The 15,984-nt window shown below is 37.9% G+C and overlaps 1 protein-coding gene across 4 annotated transcripts in view; it reads right to left on the bottom strand.

Moving 5' to 3' along the window:
* UBR3 (ubiquitin protein ligase E3 component n-recognin 3) overlaps window positions 1-15,984 on the bottom strand; it is a 235,953-nt gene that overhangs the window by 162,458 nt on the left and 57,511 nt on the right. For all 4 annotated transcript variants that reach the window (XM_042949066.1, XM_042949067.1, XM_042949069.1 and 1 more), the window contains exon 6: window positions 3,376-3,442. In XM_042949066.1, the coding sequence (XP_042805000.1) occupies window positions 3,376-3,442 (67 nt within the window). The remainder of the gene's footprint in view (window positions 1-3,375; window positions 3,443-15,984) is intronic.

Raw genomic sequence — 15,984 nt, 5'->3', positions numbered from 1 at the left:
ACTTCTTGCCTATCATTACATATTTTCTTTTCAGCTCCCTTTCTAACCACTGAACCAAATTCTTACAAAAGCTACACCACTCCCTGGACTACCAATATCTTCAAAAGCAACAATCATTTTTTGAAAACAGGGGTTCTACTAATTCAAATGGCTATTTCTTCCATGCACATAATTAGGGCAAAAATGATAACTGATCAAGTCTTAAATCTCTGTACTACTCCTCACCAGTGGAAGAAGGAAGAGAAGATAATCAATCCAATCTCAAATATGAAAAAAATCAGATATAAAATAAGCTCCAACTTTAAGTCTCCATAAAAAGTATCTTCAGCCAAAGTCTGACCAAAGGAAAACAATGTTACACCATAACAGGTATTTTTTTCTGGGCATCCCTAAAGCTTAAACTCAAGTATGTGCCTAACAGTCTGCTTCAATTCAGATGTTACCTCAAGAACTCAGGTAAACACAAAGACAACTCTGGCAAGTCAAAGGGCCAGGCAGCCATATGAGTTTCTAATTTCCTTCAGACATTAAAAAGATATATGCACCCCTATGTTTACTGCAGTATTATTGACAATAGCCAAGATATGGAAGCAACCTAAGTGTCCATCAATAGATGAATGGATAAGGAAAATATGATATATACACACAACAGAATATTAGGCAGCCATAAAAAATGATGAAATTATGCCATTTGAGACAAGAGGATGGACCTACAGGGTATAATGCTAATTGAAATAAGCCAGACTGAGAAAGACAAATACCATATGATTCCACTCATAAGTGAAATCTGAAAGAAGAAGAAGAAGAAGAAGAAGAAGAAGAAGAAGAAGAAGAAGAAGAAGAAGAAGAAGAAAGCAGAATCAGACCTACAAATATACAGAACAAAGTGATAGCTGCCAGAACAGGTGCTGGGGGTGGGGGAGTGGGGACAAAATGGGTGAAGGAGAGAGGATAGATGTATAGATATGGGCTTCCAGTTAAGAAATGAGTAAGTCACAGGAATAAAAAGCAGACCATACAGAATACAGTCAATGATATTGTAATAGTGAAGTAACCAGACAGATGGCAGCCACACTTGTGGTGAACAGAGCATAATGTACAAACTTGACAAATCACTAAGTTGTACACCTGAAACTAACATATACTGTGTCTTAACAATACTCAAACAAACAAACAAAAAGCAATCAAAACCCAGCAGATTCAGGAAAACCTACCCCTGCAACTACCTAGAAAGAATTTAGATAGGGGGCGCCTGGGTGGCTCAGTCAGTTAAGAAGCTGACTTCGGCTCAGGTCATGATCTCACGGTCCATGAGTTCAAGCCCCATGTCGGGCCCTGTGCTGACAGCTCTGGAGCCTGTTTCAGATTCTGTGTGTCCCTCTCTCTCTGCCTCTCACCCATTCATGCTCTGTCTCTGTCTCAAAAATAAATAAACGTTAAAAAAAAAAAATTAAAAGAAAGAATTTAGATAGAAGATCTGCTCCAGGAAGAGAGCTATCACCAAAGATAATTACATTATGGTATAAACTAAGTATAGTAGACAGGGAGGAACCTAGCAAGACTTGTTTGATCAAAGTCTTCTATGTCCCATTGTTTCTGAGTGGCTCGGAAAACATGCATTTATCAAGTACTTACTCTTTTTCCCTTCCTGTGAATTGCAAGTCTTCTCTTTGAAGTCCCAGACCCCTACTCACTTCTCCTTACTTCAGAATGACCTAGATGCTGTATTTCGCCTGTCTCTGGAATTTCCATGTTGGTGTGGATTCCCCATATATAAGCGATTAAATCTGATTGTCTCCTATCAATCTGTCTCATGTCATCTTAGTCTGGCTAGAAGGACCTTGAAAGGTCCCCACCACGAGAAGCGGCAAATTAAATGCAACAGCATAAGTACCTCAGAAGAGACTTACAAAATGAGCCTCAACTGAAAGTGCCTGCAGTTCTAAATATTCCTTCCCAAGCAGTTCTAAATATTCTACAAGATACATCAAAATAGTAATTTAACAAATTCTTTTCATCAAAATAGTAATATAACCTCTGGAAACTCTCTAACAGTGCATACAAACCCAGCATATAGACCACGTTGGTATTTGGAAATCCATGGCAAAAATTCACAGCACAGGCCATCAACTTATAACAAGTATTCTAGAAAAGCTTTTAGTGAAGGTCTAGAAAACATAGTGATTATGAGGTTAAGCTCTGGGACTTGAATTAAGGAACTACTTCCCATTAGCTGTGATCTCTAACATGCCTTCATTTCCTCATTCATAAAATAGTCATAACAATAATAACAATAATAATAAAAACTGCTTCATATGGTGATTTTAAGAATTAAATGAAACGTGAGGTGCTTAGCACTACGTCTAGCATATGCAAAAAAGTTTTAAAAATATTATTATATTATTATTAATCTATTTCCTCACTACAGACATATCTACTTCCTCCTTTGAGCAAACACATAGTGAGCCTTTACTGAACCCTTTTTTTTTTAATGTTACTTATTTATTTTGAGAAAGAGAGACAGCATGCGTGATCAGGAGAGGGGCAGAGAGAGAGAAGGAGAGAGAATTCCAAGCAGGTTCCACGCTGTCAGCACAGAACCCGATGCGGGGCTCAAACTCATGAACCCTGAGATCATAACCTGAGCAGAAATCAAGAGTCAGCAGTTTAACCAACTGAGACACCCAGGCACCCCTTTAAACAACCCTTAATAAGTGCCATTCATTTTAGTTCTCTCCCTCCCCACCACCTCTCTCTCTCATCATCTCTTCTGTGTCCATCCTTTTTCACTCTAGAAATTGCATACTCCAGATTATAACAAGATGTAAATCAATCTAAAACTTTACACCAAAAACACTGGATCCAAATCAAAGAATCAATGAAAGATTTGTTTTTATGACTCAAATATAATAATGCATATCTTATGAAAAAAACAAGAAACAAAATTCTGATAGTAAGGGTTTCATTTGCTTTTGAGGTCCCCCACAATCACTCCCTAACAACACTTTCTCCATCATTAGACAAATCTAAAAACATAACTCTCTTCAAAATGGCTAGCCAGTAAGTGTTCTTAATGATTAAACATTTTTAAATTAATGTTTAGATTAAACATTTAAATAAAGTTTTTATTTAAATTCCAGTTATTTAACACAGTGCAGTATTAGTTTCAGGTGTACAATACAGTTATTCAACACTTCCATATAATACCCAGTGTTCATCACAACAAGTGTACTCCTTAATCCCCATCACCAATTTAACCCATCCCCACACCCTCCTCCCCTCTGTCAATCACCAGTTTGTCCTCTATAGTTAAGAGTCTGTTTCTTGGTTTATATTTTTAGCTTTTTATACAAGGAAAAAAACGAATATAAATACCTTTGGTGCTACTGCTTAGTTTGACCCTCTTTCTCTTGCCCAGACCTTGACTCCCATCTTGATCCTCCTGGAGAAAAACAAAATTAGCATCATGTACAGTCCTATTCATGAATGTACACATTTTACACAAATATAAATATGCTTATAAATTATGTTAAATATATAACACAGGCATGCTTCCATAATATTAACACATTTTACTTTTATGTATTTACTGTAATAAAATATATTTTTACTTTAAAATTAGCATTATAATTAAAATATATAATGAAAACCCTTAGTATTAAAATACAAGAGCTCTTAAATTTAATCTGTGCTTTAAAAAATTTTTTTTAATGTTTGTTTATTTTTGAGAGAGACAGAGTGCGAGTGGGTTAGAGGTAGAGAGAGAGGGAGACACAGAATCTGAAGCAGGCTCCAGGCTCTGAGCTGTCAGCACAGAGCCCAACGCAGGGCTTGAACTCACAAACTGAGAAATCATGACCTGAGCCAAAGTCAGACGCTTAACCGACTGAGCCACCCAGGCACCCCTTAACCTGTGTTTGTAATGGCAGACTTGCAAAACCCAAAAATTCCAAAACAAAAATTTCCAAAACACAAAAAAATTACTAACCTTTTAAACATAACATCAAATGCACAAAAAAGATAAAGGGGAGAAGGGAAGCAGATTAATACAGGAAGAAAGGAGAGAAGGGGAAGAGAGCTAAAACAATGAATAGAGAAAAGGCTTTGAAGGATCTAAGAGAAAAGATGAGTTTAAGAAAGCAAATTCTAAAAAAAAAAAAAAAAAAAAAAAAAAAAAATTCTGAAAAATAAGCACAGTACATTAAAAGCTAGAGTTGATAGTTTAAAAAGTAATAATAACAAATTTTAAATACTTAAGAAAAAATCCAAAAAGGAAATACAGGCATTTCTGCTTATATGTGATATATTCATTCCTGAAAAACCCTCCCATTAAAAATAACAAAGCTGGGGGGGGGGGGGGGGGGGAGATGAGGGGTAGACAACTTACAACCTATTCAGTTTTGTAACCAGAGAAGTAACAAAAGCAATAATAGGTACCTGGGGATATTATTTGGATGCCCAGACAAATATCTTGGAGTGGTGTTAGGCTGCCTCAGGGGATATTACCACTGCATCACAGCAGAATGGGAAGCTAGCCAGCTAAGACAACACAGAGGTAAGAGAAGCAGAGAAAGCCGCAATCTACCCCTAGTGCAACCAATGTGAAGCTAGAGGTATGCCTCTTGCAGAGGGAGCCCTGGATGCAAGTGCACATTTCTAATTTTCTTTAAATGTTGCTGAAAAAGTCCCTGCTGCCTTCACAGTACAGTTCAGGTTTATTCCCATGCAGGTAAAGGATGATTCTACCCCATTATCCCAGCTCTCTTGAACTAGGAAAGACCACACAGGGATCCAAAACCTCTATGTTATACTAATGTCTTTCTCCTATTTTCCAAACATATAGGAGCCAACTGGTATTCTAAAGACATGTGTGGTAGTATTCTCTATACAGTCTGTTGTACTAACAATGGTGTTGTGTTGGTGGCAGGTTAAACTGTGGTACAAATTCCCAGATACTTTCTCAATTATGAAATCTCCAAAGCAGAAAAGTAACCTTAGCTTCATGCTACTGTTTTACCTACTGGCTTCCTTGTCGGCCAAGGTATGGCTTCCTTGGCCTACATACCATAGCTTTAACTTCAGATATCTGGCAAATCCAGCTAGCATCCATCCTCAGAGCTGGGGTCTTCCAAAGTTACCACTTAGCTCAGTCAGCATTTACTGACCACTTCAGTATGCCCTCCCTGTAAATCCCTACTTTTGCCAGTCCTCTCTGACCATCTACCTGGCAGCAGTACTGAAAGTCAAACTACAGTCTCCTCCTTCTCTTCTACCAGCCTCATTTGCCCTTGGAGTAACTTGGCCAGAATGAAATTGCAAGCATTAAAAGGCGGAAAGAAGACACAAGAATATAAAATCATGACAGAGGGCCCAGAGGGTTCTAAAGTGTGAGATTTAGCTAACAGCCACTTATAAAACTGTTCTCCCAATCTTGAGAGAAAAGACAAATCTGGAAAAACATATTTTATAACCCAGGCTAGAATTACTTCATAATTTCAAATATAAACTTTCTATAAGAAGAGTATCCTCAATCCAACAATGGTCATGGCATAACAAAGTTGTATAAATTTCCCAACCTTATAGTCTAAAAAACAAGTAAAATTAACCAAGCAAAGGAGAGGAAAGCCATTCCAAGAAAAGACAGCATGACAAAAACACAACAACAAACTATGGAAACAGTGACCAGTGAGTTGGGATTCACATCATGGTAGATAGATAGCAAATACATCCAGGAAGGGAGATTATACGAAGAGTACCAGAAAATGCAAATTCCTGTACATTACTGCTAAAAGTATACAGTAGTATAATTTTTCTGAATGGCAATTTGCCAATAGACATCAAAAGCCTTTATTTATTATTTTAACAGAAGTTTTAGTTATAGGAATTTATCCTAAAGAAATAGACAAGTGAATAAGGACTATATGCATAACTATTTTAAACAGTGTTATTTATAAAAGCAAAATGAAAGAATCTTTGACTTCCAATGGCAGGGGATTAGATAAATTATACTACACCTGTACTCTATGAAGAACAACAATGCTAGAGCTCTAAATTCATTTTGGCCAGATATGTCTTCATAAACCATTATTAAAAATGAGAAAAGCATGATATGTAGAATAGCGTATAGAGTATGAAACCATTTAAGTACTAATAAAATACATATAAAACTGTTAAAATATACTCATTCTTATAATATTCAAAACTGTCATTAGTGACAAAAGTAGATTATAGAGCAGCATATACAGCATGAAACCATTAAACTATACTACATATAAAATGTAGAATACAGAGGTTTACAATAAGTCACCTCTAAGTGATAGACTACTACATTATTTTTTATATTTTTGTTAATACTTTCTATTTATTCAACAATGACTATGGATTATAACTTAAAGATAAATATGTTTTAAATACTACTTCTGATTTCAAATCCAAAATGTGACAACCTGCTCAAGATAATGGATTATTGTGTTATCTATTACAAGTCCCACATTTTGGGGGGAATGCAAACTGGTGCAGCCACTCTGGAAAACAGTATGGAGGTTCCTCAAAAAATTAAACATACAACTACCCTATGACCCAGCAACTGCACTATTAGGTATTTATCCAAGGGATACACATATGCTGTTTTGAAGGGGCACATGCACCCCAACAATAGCCAAAGTATGGAAAGAGCCCAAATGTCCATCGATGGATGAATGGATAAAGAAGATGTGGTACATATATACAATGGAGTAATACTCAGCAATCAAAAAGAACGAAACCTTGCCATTTGCAACCACATGGATGGAACTACATGGATAGGGTATTATGCTAAGTGAAATTAGTCAGTCACAGAAAGACAACAATCATATGACTTCACTCATATGAAGACTTTAAGAGACAAAACAGATAACATAAGAGAAGGGAAACAAAAATAATATAAAAACAGGGAGGGGGACAAAACAGAAGAGACTCATAAATATGGAGAACTGAGGGTTATGGGAGGGGGGATGGGCTAAATGGGTAAGGGGCACTAAGGAATCTACTCCTGAAATCATTGTTGCACTATATGCTAACTTGGATGTAAATTTTAAAAAATAAATAACAAATAAACAAATAAAAATTAAAAAATAAAAAAAAATCCCACATTTTTATTTTGAGAAAAAAACAATACTTTTAACAACAGGAAGAACTCCCAGTAGTGAGAATTTCAGGATTAAGGAAGATGAGAATACGGTTACCATGACTACAATACCACAACACACCCCAAATTCATGATGGTAAATTGTAGTTCTTCCTTATTTATCCATGAGGAAGCAATATAAAACCCTGGGAGAAAATCATGGTCTAATGGACAAGGAAGGAAATAAATCAAGTACAACCTCAATCCAAACAGCATTTGTGCAACCCTCAGAAACACTTTCCAAATCTTAACTAATCCCTGGGCAGAGAAGTAGACAACACTGCTACATGTGTTTCAGACACAAAATATGTATATGTCCAAAATGAGATAATAAGATCCATAAAAACCCAGATTCAAACTCCCAGTGAAAAATTTGCAGATGGTTTCTCAATCCAAATTAACCTCTATTCCTTTCTCTCTTAGATTTAGTAGACAAATGAAAAACATGTGAACTCCATAAAAAGAAGTCAGGTAAATTAACAACCACTTAAAACAATACCCAAAGAATTGTTATTGGGCTACCAAAAGACTCCATCAAAAAATTGTCTAAACTAATACATGAATTCATCAAAGTCACAGAATATAAAATCAATGTACAGAAATCTGCTGTATTTCTATACACCAATAACAAAGCAGCAGAAAAAGAAATCAAGGAATTAATCCCATTTGCAATGGCACTAAAACCAATAAGATACCCAGGAATAAACCTAACTAAAGAAGTACAAAATCTGGAGGCCATGAGAAGGTGGCAGAGCAGCACAAAGACCCTCAGCTTGCCTCATTCCTAAAACGCAGCTAGATCAGCACCAAACCATTTGCACCCTAGGAAATTAATTTGAGGATGAACACAACTATCTGCATGACTTGAGCCACAGAACTCGGCAGGGACACAGTGCAGAGAGGTGAGCTGGGAGAGAGAAAAGCTGAGAAGGATAGAGAGCTGGGGTTTTTTGGAAAGAAGACAGACAAAGGTGGAGAATGAAGCACATCAGGAGAGTGCAGGAAAAAAACACTTCCCAAAAGTAGCAGGAGTGAGAGAGAAAGAAGGGAAAACACTCACAGGGGACTGAACAAGCAACCTATTCCCCAAAACCACTGATGGGAAGAAAGGAGAGGGTTTCAATACCACCAGGATCCTATAAAACACTGGAGAGCAGAGTCTGACGGTTTGGAGCTCAGCGCTTGGTGGTGTGCTGGTGAGGAAGTAGGGCAAATCCCCAGGAGCAGGCAGCAAGGTCTGAGGGGTCAGTGTGCCACATGGGGAGAAGCAGTTCCCCCCTTGGAGGGAATCTGATAGAGGTCATATGGCTTCACCAAAGGCAAAGATCCCAGAAGACCTCAGAGAGCAGCCATGTTTGCTACTATAAGGACAAAGACACCAGAGTGCAGAGAAACCTGGCTCCGGCTGTGTTGTGATTTGCCATAATCTCTGAAACTCTGTCACTGCGCAATCACATTTTCTGGAGCAAGCTGGCACCCAGCCATTGCTCAGCGAGATCTTACACCAGAGATTTGGCACAAGTCCAAGCAGCAAGGGCCTCTGGAGTGTGGGGTTTTGAAACGCAACCCCACCTAAGATAAAACTCTGGAGGGAGGTACTGCTTGGCAGGCAGATGGATTGGATATGGACAGGGTAGGGGCGGGGAGTGGAGGGAGGCCTGAGACAAAGGAGGAGGGGTGCTTGATCATGGGTCAGTGAGAATGGGAAGTTCCTATGCCAGAGACAAGGGAGCTGGGTGAAGCCATTTCCACCTCTCTAGCACAAGCCACACTAATCATCCCAGCAAGCTAAGCAGTGCCACCTAGTGAAGAACGGAGTCATTACACCAAGCCCCACCCAACTGCACCCTCCAAGCACATCCCCTAGAAGACCACACAAGTCCCTCCCCCTGCTTACTATGGACTATAGATTACTACATAGTTTGAAATCCAGGGTAACCTGGGTGTAACTTCCTTCGGGTTTCATTCTGTTTGCTTGTTCATTTATTTAGGTTGTTGTGGTTTTGTTTTGGGTTTTTGTTGCTTCTGATTTTGTTTAAATTGTTTTTCTTGGGTTTTTTTCCCCCCATTCTTTTCTTAGTCTTGGATAAGGAAATAATTTTATTTTTATTTTCTTTTTTTAAATTTTTTTATTTTTTTCATTATTTTTTGAAATTTTTACTGTTTCATTTCCCTTAGTTCATTTTATTCTATTTTATTATATACAATTGTTTAATGTTTATTTATTTTTGAGGGAGAAAAAGAGAGCACGTGTTTGAGTGTGGGAGGGGCAAGGAAAGAGGGAGACACAGAATCTGAAAAAGGCTCAAGGCTGCAAGCTGACAGCACAGAGCCTGACACGGGGCTCAAACCCATGAACCATGAGGGCATGACCTGAGCCACCTAGTCGGACACTTAACCAACTGAGCCACCCAGGCACCCCATAAAATTTTTTTTAATTTTTAAATATTTTCTTACCTATTTTTTCTATTCTCTGTCTTTTTTCACTATTCTATCAAGCTTCTTTCAACTTCTTGACCAAAACACACCTAGCATCTAGCTTCCCTTGTTTGACTTTTTGTTTTGTTTTTAATTTTTTTTATTTTATTAATTTTTTCTTCCTCCAAAATGAAAAAAATGAAGGAATTCACCCATTTACCCCAAAATAAAGAACAAGAAGAAATGACAGCCAGGGGCTTAATCAACACAGATATAAGCAAGATGTCTGAACTAGAATTTAGAACCATGATAATAAGAATACTAGCTAGGGTTGGAAAAAACCATAGAATCCCTTTCTGCAGAGACAAAACAAGTAAAATCTAGTCAAGACAAAAATAAAAATGCTATAACTGAGATGCAAGCAAGAATGGATGCCACGAAGGCAAGGATGGACGAAGCAGAGCAGGGAATCAGCAATACAGAAAACAGTATTATGGAGCAGGAAAAAAAGAGGGGAAAAAAGGCAAAAGAGCACAATACAACTCTGTGACTTATTAGAAAGGAATAACATCCGAATCATAGGAATCTCAGAAAATGAAGAGAGAGAAAAAGGAACAGAAGGTTTAATGTGAGCAAATTATAGCAGAAAACTTTCCTAATCTGGGGAATGACTATGACATCAAAATCAAAGAAGCATAGAGAATGCCATTAGATTTAATAAAAACCGACCATCATCAGGTTGTATCATAGTCAAATTCATAAAATACACAGACAAGAAAAGAATTATGAAAGCAAAAAGGGAACAAAAGTCCTTAGCCTAGAAGAGAAGACAGATCAGGTTAGCAGCAGACCTATCCACAGAAACTTGGCAGGCAAGAAAGGAGTGGGAGACATATTCAATGTGGTGAATCAGGAAAATATGCAGCCAAGAATTCTTTATCCAGCAGGCTATCATTCAAAATAGAAGGAGAAATAAAGAGTTTCCCAGCCAAAAAACCTAAGAGAATTTATAACCACTAAACAGCCTGCAAGAAATTTTAAGTGGAGAAAAAAAGAAACAAAACAAAGAAGACCAAAAGCAACAAAGACCAGAAAGGACCAGAGAACATCACCAGAAACACTAACTCTACAGGCAACACGATGGCACTAAATTTGTATCTTTCAGTACTCACTCTAAATGTCAATGTACTAAACACTCCAATCAAAAGACATAGGGTTGGGAATGCAAGCTGGTGCAGCCACTTTGGAAAACAGTATGGAGGTTCCTCAAAAAGCTAAAAATAGAACTACACTATGACCCAGCAATTGCACTACTAGGCATTTATCCAAGGGATACAGGTATGTTGTTTCAAAGGGACACATGCACCCCATGTTTATAGCAAGAATGAAGGCCACGACAACAAGGATGGACGAAGCAGAGCAGCGAAATCAGCAATAGGGAAAACAGCACTATCAACAATAGTCAAAGTATGGAAAGAGCCCAAATGTCCATCAATGGATGAATGGATAAAGAAGATGTGGTATATATATATACAATGGAGTATTACTCGGCAATCAAAAAGAATGAAATCTTGCCATTTGTAACTACGTGGATGTAACTGGAGGGTATTATGCTAAGTGAAATTAGAGAAAAACAAAAATCATAGGACTTCACTCATATGAGGACTTTAAGAGACAAAACAGATGAACATAAGGGAAGGGAAACAAAAATAATATAAAAACAGGGAGGGGGACAAAACAGAAGAGACTCATAAATATGGAGAACAAACTGAGGGTTACGGGAGAGATTGTGGGAGGGGGAATGGGCTAAATAGGTAAAGGGCACTAAGGAATCTACTCCTGAAATCATTGTTGCACTATATGCTAACTAATATGGATGTAAATTTTTAAAAAATAAAAAATAAAACAAGTTAAAAAAATTAAAAAAAAAAGACACAAGGTATCAGAATGGATAAGAAAACAAGACTCATCTATATGGTGCTTACAAGAAACACATTTTAGACCTAAAGACACCTGCAGATTGAAAGTAAGGGGATGGAGAACCATCTATCATGCAAATGGTCGTCAAAAGGAAGCTGGAGTAGCCAAATTTCTGTTAGACAAACTAGATTTAAAAAAAAAATTTTTTTTAACATTTATTTATTTTTGAGACAGAGAGAGAGAGAGCATGAACAGGGGAGGGTCAGAGGAAGAGGGAGACATAGAATCTGAAACAGGCTCTAGGCTCTGAGCTGTCAGCACAGAGCCCGACGCGGGGCTCGAACCCACAGACCGTGAGATCTTGACCTGAGCCGAAGTCGGATGCTTAACCGACAGAGCCACCCAGGCACCCCGAGACAAACTAGATTTTAAAATAAAGACTGTAACAAGAGATGAAGGGCATCATAGCATAATTAAGGGGCCTATCCACCAAGAAGATCTAAGACTTGAAAATATTTATGCCTGCAACGTGAAAGCACCCAAATACATAAATCAATTAATCACAAACATAAATAAACTCACTGATTATAATAACATAATAATAGGGGAGTTCAACACCTCCACATACAGCAATGGACAGATCATCTAAGCAGAAAGTCAACAAGGAAAGAATGACCTTGAATGACACACTGGACCAGATGGACTTAACAAATATATTCAGAACATTTCATCCTAAAGCAGCAGAATACATATTCTTCTCCAGTGCACATGTAACATTCTCCAGAACAGATCACATACTGGGTCACAAATCAGCCCTCAACAAGTACAAAAAAGATCAAGATCACACCTTGCATATTTTCAGAACACATCACTATGAAACTTGAAATCAACCACAAGAAAAAAATTTGGAAAGGCCATGAATACTTGGAGATTAAAGGACATCTTATTACAGAATGAATGGGTTAACCAGGAATTAAAGAGGAAATTTAAAAGTACATGGAAGCCAATGAAAATGAAAACACGACAGCCCAAAACCTCTGGGATGCAACAAAGGTGATCATAAGAGGGAAGTATACAGCAATCCAGGCATTCCTAAAGAAGGAAGAAAGGTCTCAAATACATAACCTAATCTTGCACCTAAAAGAGCTGGAAAAAGAACAGCAAATAAAGCCCAAAACCAGCAGAGAAGGGAAAAATTAAAGATTAGAGCAGAAATCAACAATATCGAAATCAAAAAAACAGAACAATGAAACCAGCAGATGGTTCTTTGAAAGAAAGGGGTTCTTTAAACCCCTAGCCAGATTGATAAAAAGAAAAAAAGGACTTAAATAAAATTACAAATGAAAGAGGTTACAACCAACCTTGCAGAAATACAGACAATAAGAGAATATTATGAGCAATTATATGCCAACAAATTGGGCAATCTGAAAGAAATGGACAAATTCCTAGAAACATATAAAACTACCAAAAGTGAAACAGGAAGAAATAGAAAATTTGAACAGACCTATAACCAGTAAAGAAATTCAATCAGTAATCAAAAATCTCTCAAAAAATAAGAATCCAGGGCCACATGGCTTTCCAGGAGAATTCTACCAAACATTTAAAGAAGAGATGGGGCGCCTGGATGGCTCAGTCTGTTAAGCATCTGACTTCAGCTCAGGTCATGATTTCACGGTTCGTGGGTTCAAGCCCCACATCAGGTTCTGTGCTGACAGCTCAGAGTCTGGAGCCCACTTCAGATTCTGCGTCTCCCTCTCTCTCTGCCACTCCCCAACTCATGTGCTGTCTCTGTCTCAAAAATAAATAAACATTTTTTAAAAATTAAAAAAGAAGTAACACCCATTCTTTTGAAGCTGTTCCAAAAATAGAAATGGAAGGAAAACTTCCAAATTCATTCTACAAGGCAATACCCTGATTCCAAAACCAGACAAAGACCCCACTAAAAAGGAGAACTACAGACCAATTTCCCTAATGAACATGGATGCAAAAATTCTCAACAAGACACTAGTAAACCAGATCCAGCAATACATTAAGTGGGATTAATCCACTTAATCAAGTGGGTTTTATTCCTAGGATTCAGGGCTGGATCAATATCTGCAAATCAAGCAATGTGATACATCACATTAATAAAAGAAAGAAAAAGAACCACATGATCTTCTCAATAGTTGCAGAGAAAGCATTTGGCAAAAAAAACAGCATCTTTTCCTGATAAACACCTTCAAGAAGGTAGGGATGGAAGTATCATACCAAAAGATCATCAAAGCATTATACAAAAGACCCACAGCTAATATCATCTTCAATGGGGAAAAACTGAGGGCTCTCCCCCTAAGGTTCAGGAACATAACAAGGATGTCCACTCTTACCATTGTTATTCAACATAGTATTGGAAGTCCTATCCTCAGCAATCCAACAAATCAAACAAATAAGCATCCAAATTGGCAAGGAGGAAGTTAAACTTCCACTCTTCACAGATGACATGATACTCTATGTGGAAAACCCAAAAGACTCCACCAAAAAACTGCCAGAACTGATACAGGAATTCAACAAGGTTACAGGATATAAAATCAATGTACAGAAATCAGTTGCATTTCTATACACCAATAATGAAGCAGCAGAAAGAGAAATCAAGGAATCGATTGCATTTACAATTGCACCAAAAAACATAAAATACCTAGGAATAAACCTAACAATAGAGGTGAAAAATCTATACACTGAAAACTACAGATAAAGGTTATGAAAGACACTGAAGAATACAAAAAAAATGGCAAAACATTCCATGCTCATGGATTGGAAGAACATGATACTACCCAAAACAATCTACATATTCAATGCAATCCCTATCAAAATAACACCAGCATTCTTTACAGGCCTAGAACAAACAAACCTAAAATTTGTATGGAATCAGAAAAGGCCCTGAATAGCCAAAGCAATCCTGAAAACCAAAGCTGGAGGCATCACAATTCCAGACCTCAAGCTGTATAACAAAGCTGTAATCATCAAGACATTATGGTACTGGCACAGAAACAGACACATAAATCAATGGAACAGAATAGAGAACCCAGAAATAGACCCACAAATGTATGGCCAACTCATCTTTGATAAAGAAGGAGAGAATATCCAATAGACAAAAGAGTCTCTTCAGCAAGTGGTGTTGTGAAAACTGGACAGCAACATCCAGAAAAAAGAACCTGGACCACTTTCTTACACTATACCCAAAAATCAACTCAAATGGATGAAAGACCCAGACCTAAGACAGGAAACCATCAAAATCCTAGAGGAGAACACAGGCAACAACCTCTTTGACCTCAGTTGCAGCAACTTCTTGACATGTCTCTGGAGGCAAGGGAAACAAAAGCAAAAATGAACTACTGGGACCTCATCAAGACAAAAAGCTTCTGCACAGCAAAGGAAACAATCAGCAAAACGAAAAGGCAACTGACAGAATGGGAAAAGATATTGGCAAATGACATATCTGATAAAGGGTTAGTATCCAAAATCCATAAAGAAGTTATCAAACCCAACACCCAAAAAACAAATAATCCAGTGAAGAAACAGGAAAAAGACATGAATAGACACTTTTCCAAAGAAGACATCCAGAAGGCTAACAGACACATGAAAAAATGCTCAACATGACTCATCGTCAGGAAATACAAATCAAAACCACAATGAGATACCACCTCACACCTGTCAGAATGGCTAAAATAAAAAACTCAGGCAAAAACAGATGTTGGCAAGGATGCAGAGAAAGAGGAACTCTTTTACACTGCTGCTGACAATGCAAACTGGTGCAGCCACTCTGGAAAACAGTATGGAGGTTCTTCAAAAATTCAAAATAGAACTACCGTATGACCCAGCAATTGCACTACTAGGTATTTGTCCAAAGAATACAGGAGTGCTAGGCGGCTGGGTGGCTCGGTCAGTTGGGCATCCAACTTTGGCTCAGGTCAAGATCTCACAGTCCGTGAGTTCGAACCCCACATTGGGCTCTGTGCTGACAGCTCAGAGCCGGGAGACTGCTTCGGATTCTGTGTCTCCCTCTCTCTCTGCCCCTCCCTGGCTCACGCTCTGTCTCTCTCTCCTTAAATACGGGAATGCTGTTTTGAAGGGGCACGTGCACCCCAATGTTTATAGCAGCACTATCTATAACAGCCAAAGTATGGAAAAGAGCCCAGATGTCCACTGACTGATGAATGGATAAAGAAGATGTGTATTCCATCATAGGTACAATGGAATATTACTCGGCGATCAAAAAGAATGAAATCTTGTCATTTGCAACGACGTGGATGGAAGTGGAGGGTATTATGCTAAGCGAAATTAGTCAGAGAAAGACAAATATCATATGATTTCACTCTTTTGTGGAATTTAAGATACAAAACAGATGAACATAAGGGAAGGGAAGCAAAAATAATATAAAAACAGAGAGGGAGACAAACCGTAAGAGACTCTTAATACAGAGAACAAACTGAGGGTTGGTGGAAGGC

Source organism: Panthera leo, chromosome C1, assembly GCF_018350215.1.
Source record: "Panthera leo isolate Ple1 chromosome C1, P.leo_Ple1_pat1.1, whole genome shotgun sequence".
NCBI lineage: Eukaryota > Metazoa > Chordata > Mammalia > Carnivora > Felidae > Panthera > Panthera leo.
The sequence above is the reverse complement of the archived record's forward strand: the minus strand, read 5'-3'. Positions and strand labels throughout refer to the sequence as shown.